The following is a 9,182-nucleotide window of genomic DNA, read 5'->3' as shown; positions in this document are numbered from 1 at the left end:
ATAGTTTTCTGTATTTTCTATTTGGGTTATAGGAATTATATTTTGATTTATGATTTTCATTTTATATGTCGCTATTCACTGATATTATAGATTAGAAATTTTTGTCAATAACATAGTTTTGAAAATAATATATATAAGTTTGATATTATAGATTTCATATTTTTGTCAATAATAAAGTTTTAAAAATAATATCTATCTGTCTATATATATATATATATATATATATATATATATATATATATATATATATATATATATATATAAGGTTTATTAAATATATTTAATAATGTGAACATTTTCATTGGTTTTATTTCTTTTTTCTTTTTCCATTTTTTTATGTATGGAAAAAAAAAAAAAAAAATTCAATTTAGGATGGTAAATATTTATGTAGAACTTAAACACTAGAACAAATAAATAAGAAAATTGTAAGATTGGTTATTTAAGAGGCAATAAAAAGATACTCAAATGTAAAAATGATTCAAGGTTACAAATTGTTTGAGGTACCAAAAGTGTTTTTGATAGTCCATAAATAATTCATAAAGAGGACTTTTTAAATATTTTTAATGAATAATTAATAAAAAGGTTTTTTAAGTGGTTTAATCATCAATGGATGTATAATGTGATGTAGTATATTAACTATACCATATTAAACCTAATATTATATTAAAACTCTTTATATTATTTAGATACTTACATTTGTGGCTATCCCTTAATAAGGACAAATTGAATAGAATTCTCAAGCATTTAAAAAAATCTATCAATCTTTAAAAAAAATGGAATTAGTTAAGTTGTAATTTTTTTAATATGAAATGCTTAATAGTAGACATGGAATTAAATGATACAAAAAATTACACATTTAGAATATGTGATAAGTTGAGGTTTACAATAGATATAGATTGGTGAAATTCTTTATTTTCAACCTTATGATTGAGACCTTGGGTTTGAATTTTAATGGAAGAATGGTTTTTTTGATTTATTTCAATTATGTTTTCCATCTTTATATTATTAATTTTGAATCAATTTAATTGATTAATATATTATTGAAAGTTATAATTTTAATAATTTTGTATTCATGATTTGACCATTTTATTCCAATGTCATTTTCATTATTTAATCTCTTTCTCACATCAGAGTATCCATCTTAGTGGTGATGATAAACCACACTAGATGGTTCAAAATGACTAGACCCAATAGAGTGTTTAATCCTATATGGGGAGAATGTGCTCAGTGTTGTAATTACGACCATCAAGAACAAACAATACAATAGTTTTCTGTATTTTCTATTTAGGTTATAGGAACCTGTAGGAATTTACAGGGTAAGTTCCTCAGAAAGAATACCAAAAGGACACCACTCACAACCAGATCACAGATCAATACACCAGTATTTTTGACTTGGTTAAAACCCTCAAAGAGGGAAACAGTCCACGGCCTGTCCCAACGTGGGTACTACAGGCAATTTATTAATCAAAGAATGAAAATTTACATAAGCTTCTCTCATGCACGGATTACCCGAACAATGACCCTCCATGTGCTTTAAATAGAACTCATGGACCAATCGGGTGTCAAGCCACTGATCAAGTGTCGGTAATACCGAGGAGAGAATGAACCGTCAGATCACTACATATTGTGACCGTCGGATTGTAAGTTACAAAATGTACAACGGTAAAGAAACACACTTTACCTAACTGTATACCTAACTCTACACTAGACCAAGTTGAACTTAACTATATCCTATGTGTCGGAATATCCTAACATCCCCCCTTAAGAACAACTTGGGATAGGATTGAAGGATTTACAAATATGACACAATAGGAGAAGGAAGGAGGCACTAGAGCCTATCCCCCCTTAGTGACAACTTCCTGAACTCCAAGCATATATCGAAGTTTAGTGAACTTCGCCTATGTGAGAGACTTTGTGAAGATGTCTGCAACCTGATCATCTGTTGGACAATATTGCACTTCAAGAACATGGTCATGAATGAGCTTTCTGATGAAGTGCATGTGTAGTTCAATGTGTTTGCTGCGCTGATGCTGGACTGGATCTTTGCATAGCTGAATGGCACTTTGATTATCACACCAAAGTGTGGTTGGATGCTGCTGCTCAAAGCCAAACTCTGATAGGATCTGACGAAGCCACAAGGCTTCCTTACTAGCTTCCACGGCACCACGATACTCTGCTTCTGCTGATGAAAGAGAAATGGCAGCCTGTTTCTTGCAAGCCCATGTAATAGGTCATGAACCAAGAGTGAAGACATAACCGGCAGTAGACTTCCGATCATCAGGGTCACCAGCCCAATCAGAATCAGTGAAACCAACTAATAGAGGAGCTGCTTTGGCACTGTAATGAATCCCAAACTGTACTGTACCTCGAACATAACGAAGTATTCTTTTGGCTGCTTTCTAATGACTTTCACGGGGGTTTTGCATAAAATGAGCAGCAAGGCCAACAACAAAGGAAAGATCAGGACAAGTATGGGTTAAATACAAGAGTTTTCCTACAAGTTGACGGTATAAGGTAGCATCAACTTCAGGAGAAGTACAAGAGACTGAAAGTTTGACACCAGACTGAAAGGGAGAAGGGGCTGGCTTACAGTCTTCCATGTGAAAATGACGAAGAATATCACAAGCATACTGGGACTAGGAAAGGAAAATACCCTCCTTGGATTGCAAGACTTGAAGACTGAGAAAATAGTGTAAGTGTCCTAAGTCTGTCATTTCAAATCTCTTTTTAAGGCTGGACTTCACATGGTTTATAAGGTTGGGATCACTACCAGTAAGAATAAGATCATCAACATAAAGAACAAGAAGGATAAGAGAGTTGCCCACTTTCTTGGTGTAGACAGTATTGTCAGAATGACACCTAGAAAAGCCAGATTCTAAAAGAAAGCTATCCATTTTGGCATACCAAGCCCGAGGAGCTTGCTTGAGGCCATAAAGGGATTTCTTAAGTCGACAAACAAGGCTGGAGTCTGTTTGTATGAAGCCAATGGGTTGTTCCATATAGATTTCTTCCTGCAAGTCCCCATGCAAGAAGGCAGATTTAACATCCATCTGATGGACTTCCCATTTTAAAGTGGCAGCAAGGGAAAGAACAAGGCGGATAGAGTTCATTTTGGCAACAGGGGAGAAGGTTTCAGTGTAGTAAATGCCTTCAACCTGTGAAAAGCCCTTAGCAACGAGACGAGCTTTATGTTTATCAACTTCCCCATCTGGTCCATACTTGGTTCTGTAAACCCATTTACATCTAACAAGTTTGCGTCCCTTTGGTAGAGGAACAAGATCCCATGTATCATTTGTCATCAATGAATGATATTCTTCATTCATAGCTGCTTCCCAATGTGGATGGCCTGAAGCTTCTGCAAAAGTGTCAGGATCATGATTTATTGGAGCTTGAGCCAGTAAAGAAGAGGCTCTTTCAAACTGAGAACGTGTACGTCGCTGATCTGTAGGATCACTTGCAAGATCACCTGCTGCATCCCGAGTAGCACGGACCCATATTGGAAGTTGAGGATCCTGAGAAGGTGGGGGAGGATTATCATCCTCGCTTTCATCATCTGAAGAAGAAATGTTTTCAAAAGTAGAAGAGATAGGAAGAGGTGGCACATCCGCCGGACTAGGCTCACAGGCCGATTTATTTTCATCAAATTTTACATCTCTTCTAATGATAACATTTTTGGACTTAAATGGAATAAGTCTATAACCTTTTACATCTTCAGAATATCCAACAAAAGTACATTTTTCACTCTTAGGTTCTAAAGCTTTATGCTTTTCATCTGGAATATGGGCCCATGCTTCACTTCCAAACACACGAAAGTGACTTACATCTGGTTTAATGGAACTCCAAGCTTCTTCTGGAGTGATATTCTCTAGAACCTTAGTAGGAGTGCGATTGATTATATAATTTGCACAATTAATTGCTTCGGCCCAAAAACTAAGACTGAGTCCTTTAGGTTGCAGTATACAATTAGCCATTTCCTTTAAGGTGCGATTTTTCCTTTCAGCTACACCATTTTTTTGTGGAGTGTATGGAACAGTATGTTGCATTTGAATTCCATTTTCGGTGCAAAAGTTGATGAATGTGTTTTTAACATATTCTCCACCATTATCAGTTTTTAGCTTAAGAATTTGATGTCCAGATTGTTTTTCAACAAAGGCTTTGAAGGCCAAAAATGTGTTAAATACTTCGCTCTTGAGTTTTAAGAAGTATATCAATGAAAGTTAAGAAGTACTTGCAGCCAGAGAATGAAGCAACAGGAAGAGGACCACATAAATCACTGTGCACAAGATGTAAAGGGGCTGAGGCATGCCAAGAGGCACGTTTGTCAAAACTGTCCCGATGATGTTTTCCGAGTACACATCCGGAACAAACACCATCTCTGCAAGATACCATAGGAAGACCTGTCACCATATTTTCTTTACATAGATGCTGAAGGGAGCGATAGTTTAAGTGACCAAATCGCTCATGCCAAAGTTTGCTCACTTCATCATTATGAGCAACAAATACTGAGGGAAGATTTGATGACCCAAAGTTGTGAAACTTATACAACCTTGTGGAATCATCAGCAAGACCAGTAGCTAGAATGTGTTTAGGATCTTTTAGATCCTTGATTGCAACATCATGAGGTGAAAATTCAACAATTTTACCTTCACCTGAATGAGTAATCTGATAGACAGATAGAAGGTTGCAGGATAAGGTTGGAACACATAATACATCATTAAACTGACCATTGTCTAGATGAACAGTTCCAGTCCCTACAACATTAAGAGATCTATCATCACCAACATATATATTTTTGGTGTTACAATCATTTAAAGAAGAAAACATGGCTTGGTTTTTGGCCATGTGATAAGAGGCTCCAGAATCAATGAGCCACTCATGAGAATGAGAAGAAGAAGAAGATACATTTAATGCATAACCAGACTGAGATGATTGACAACGACATGCAGAAAGTGCCATTCTGGAAGTTGAAGTTGAAGTAGGCTCCACATGGATGTTATGTTTCTTCATTGTGGCTTCCAAGGCTTCCATCTTCTTAAAGCATTTAGATTCTAAGTGGCCATATTGATTACAAAAGTTACAATGTCTATCAGTCTTCTTCCATTTGTTTTTATTGGTCTTATCATTTTGCTGAAATGATCTTTCATTTTGAGGCTGAGTTGGTTTAGGACCATTCTTTTGAGGATATGACTTCTTAGGATTTTTTGAATTTGGTTGCTGTTGGGCGGCTAACGCTTTCGTGGAAGAGTTTCCAAGATTAAGAAGACCAAGGTGTAAGAGTTTTTCTTGTTCTCTTATTAAGGAATCACAAAAGGAGTCAAAGGAAGGGGCCTTGTAGTCTTTTCCTTGACAAATGAAAGCTTCCCTTGTAGAATGGAAAGTGGAAACAAATACAGAGTAGACTGGTCCCAACTTAGTAAGGATGGAATAAATAAGGTTACCATCTTCTTTCTTAACTTTAACACCTTCCAAGAGATATCTAAGGGTCTTGAATTTGGACAAGAAATCTTCAATGCAAGAAAAATTATTAGGATCCAAAGTAAGCAACTCATTTTCAAGTTGATGGGCTCTAATTTCTTTTTTAATCCCAAAAACTTTAGCGAGTTTTTCTAATGCTTCATGAGGAGTCTCAAGTTCTGCAATGTGGAATCTAAGATCAGGAGAAATAGACATCCCTATCAAACCACGTGCTTGATCTTGTCTATTTTCCCATTTTGCAGCCTTCTCTTCATCTTTTGGTTTCTTCTCTTGGTCTGTGGCTATTCTGAAGAGACCTTTACTTCTAAGTAAATCTTCCATGTAGGCTACCCATTGGAAGTAGTTAGTGCTGTCAAGAATGACTTGGCATGGACTTTCCATTTTTTTTTAAAAACTGATGCCGAAGATGCTAAAATTAAGTGTTCCAATGGATAGATCTCGAAAAAATAGGCGGTTTAAAAAAAAACGGCTCTGAAAAAGGCTTCCGAATGAAGAAGTTATGGCTTTTTGAAAAAAAATTGTTGACGTTGCCGGCAAAGTGCGCGAATGTGCGGGAATGAAAAAAAAATCCGCCCCCACAAAATGGAGACTTGAACCCAAGACCTCTACTCTCTAAAAATAGCTTTGAACCAATTGATCTATACAAAAAATTTGAGAGAGAGAGAGAGAGAGAGAGGGGGGGCCTTGGTTTGCGTGCTTGCCTTGAGAAAGCTCTTTTTCCCTACAAAACACAAAACACAAAACCCAACACGAATATGCAAAGAAAAACGAACCTTGCGGCTCGAAGTTAGCTTTAGCCAAAAAACTAGAAATTTAAAAAAAAAATCTCAAAGTTATCTTTAGCCGAAAAACTAAATATTTTTCTCAATGTTTCTGATTTTCCGAGATCACACTAAGTTGCAGGGAAAAGAGCATACGCATGAGAAAAATCCTTCCTTTCTGTTTCTGATTTGCCCAGATCGCACAGAGTCACAAGGCAAAGAGCATACGCAGAAATGAAAGGTATAGGTCCGGTTAAAAAACAGGGCTAAATAAACCGAAACCGAAATAAGCAGAGAGAAAATAACAGTAAACTGCGAAAAACACTGTATACCTCCCGATCTGAAAAATGACGCAGCTAGGGCTACCGGAAACCTTTTCGCGTGAGACGAAAGGGGTTCCTCACTGGAACAGATGCTTCGAACGTAACAGAGCAGTCCTCTCGGCCCGAAAGCAGTCAGAAACAGCAGATCTAGGAAACGACAGCCGCATGTAGTTCTACCGGCTTCAGATTTGGATCACCAATGGACGCGACCCTCAAATAGCTCTGATACCATGTAGGAATTTACAGGGTAAGTTCCTCAGAAAGAATACCAAAAGGACACCGCTCACAACCAGATCACAGATCAATACACCAGTATTTTTGACGTGGTTAAAACCCTCAAAGAGGGAAACAGTCCACGGCCTGTCCCAACGTGGGTACTACAGGCAATTTATTAATCAAAGAATGAAAATTTACATAAGCTTCTCTCATGAACAAATTACCCGAACAATGACCCTCCATGCGCTTTAAATAGAACTCATGGACCAATCGGGTGTCAAGCCACGGATCAACTGTCAGTAATACCGAGGAGAGAATGAACCGTTGGATCACTACATATTGTGACTGTCGGATTGTAAGTTACAAAATGTACAACGGTAAAGAAACACACTTTACCGTTCAAGAACATTTGCAAGCATCCAATAACCGACATGGTGATAGCGGGTGACATTATATTTGTTCTCTATACCAAATTTGATCTTATTCCATATCTACGAGATGCAGATGGAGAAATCTCACCTCTGCTACAATAATTATAATGACTCATTGTTAATGGTTATTGGTGGGTTTCCTAAAATCATAAAGAGTACTTCAATCGCATTGATTAAAGCAGGACAAACTACAATGCAAGAAATATATTTTCCATTCGATACAATACATGATTGCGATTTTGATATTCCAAATTGCAGGGGAATGATGTATAATGAAAATGAAAGATTATTCACAATTTTCGAATTGAAAGAGTATAGGAAGTTGTTTACCATACCAGATGAAAGTGTCACTCCTTGGGGAAATTCACATTTTAGGTTTTTATCTCCTTGTAATAGGGAGATGGGGATGTATAACGTTGATAATAGTTCTTCAGGTGAAATCTCATTGAAAGTTTATTCCAAGTTCGATGGAAGACTTGGCAAGCAAATTTCCCTTCATGTGCATCCTCAATATTATGTTGTGTTCATTGCACTGTGTGGTAGTGATACGGTACTTGTACAGCAAGAGGAAATGAAAATGCAAATCATCAATATAGCTTCTGAAAGACCTGAAGTTATAAAAACAACAGAGATTCAAGCACAGTGTTTCCCGTACTATTTAGATAAAAGAGAACAATTTGTGTGTTATACGATAAGTAACAACATTCACGTTTGTAATCTACAAGGGGATATTTTGTTCACGTTCCTAGAATTCGAACTATCTGGAAGTAATTTGTTTGATGGTCCTTACATCACCCGGGGACAAGATATTTTCATGTGTACATGTCCTTCTATGCCTATACATAAAAGTACTATCAATGTCTTGAACATTGTCGCTGGAGAATGCCTGGCAAAAATTGAATCCGATAGTTCCCACTGTTCTGAAATGAGAAAAAGGGCAATGGTCTGTATCATTGCATTGGCATATGATGAAAGTACTCGTGAAATTTTCACTGGCAATGCCTTTGGAATATGCTGCCGGTGGTCCAACAAAATTTTGGAAGACACTGGAGACATGTGAAATGAAGGAATCTTAACAATTTAGATTATTTTATTAATCTTATTAAATATTTTATTTAATTTTTAAATATGCATTCTTTTATTTTATTTTATTTAAGATTGTAAGAATTCATAGTTTAGCAATCAAATTCCATTATTGCAGTCTTAGAGTATTCCTAGAAATATATTTTATATATTATGTATAAAAAGTTTGTCTAAAATATTTTGGAATCTTGTTATTCGGGTTTCTAGTTTCTATTAGATTTATGATAATTTAGATTTTCAATTTAGAATTTATCTATAAGTAGTTTTAAATGAATTTGGTCAAATTACAAATTTAGGTACCATCCGCTCTTCAAAATTCATAGTACTTTTTATTCAACTTGTTTTTGCAAAGTATTGTGGCTTAGGATTTGTAAAGTGAATTTCTCAATGAGGTTGTTAATAATCCTATGCCTCAAGTTTCAAGTGGTATCACACTTTTCTTTTATTGGGACATAAAAGCTGGTCCCAAGGCATTGGACAAACTTCATTTTAACAATGAGAAATAGCAATAGTAGCATCAAATACAATATTGGCTAATTCTCAGATACCTCAATTTAATGGGAAAAATTATGATTATTGGGATGTTACAATGAAGACTTTGTTTTCTTCTCAATATATTTGGGATTTGGTGGAGAATAGTTTTCAAGAACCAAGAGATGCAGCGACATACAATGGTTTGACACATGTAGAAAATGATTTATTGAGGGGCAACATGAAAAAGATTCATAATCCCTCTTCTACATAGAAACTAATTTATTGAGGGGCAACAAGAACAAGGATTCAGAAGCCCAGTTCATGAAAGTATTGTCCCAAGATTTGCATGAGTGAGAAAGTTCGAGAAACCATGGGATACTCTCTAGACAACTTAGTAAGACATGGAAAAGATAAAGACA

General features: G+C 36.0%; 1 protein-coding gene across 1 annotated transcript; it reads left to right on the top strand.

Annotated features, from left to right (window-relative positions):
* Nucleotides 1-7,606: 7,606 nt before the first annotated feature.
* LOC149267214 (uncharacterized) lies at nt 7,607-8,266 on the top strand. The gene has a single exon (XM_089410520.1). The coding sequence runs from the start codon at nt 7,607-7,609 to the stop codon at nt 8,264-8,266; it is 660 nt and encodes a 219-aa protein (XP_089266646.1).
* Nucleotides 8,267-9,182: the final 916 nt, after the last annotated feature.

Source organism: Pinus tabuliformis, chromosome 6, assembly GCF_031772625.1.
Source record: "Pinus tabuliformis cultivar Carrire ecotype Pingquan chromosome 6, CPIR1, whole genome shotgun sequence".
In the NCBI taxonomy this organism is placed as follows: Eukaryota; Viridiplantae; Streptophyta; class Pinopsida; order Pinales; family Pinaceae; genus Pinus; species Pinus tabuliformis.
Note: the sequence above shows the minus strand (reverse complement) of the source record. Positions and strands in the feature narration are given on the sequence as shown.

Bases quoted from the DNA above. Each gene is read 5' to 3' on its own strand.
- LOC149267214 (XM_089410520.1), top strand. From the start codon at position 7,607: ATGGGGATGTATAACGTTGATAATAGTTCTTCAGGTGAAATCTCATTG.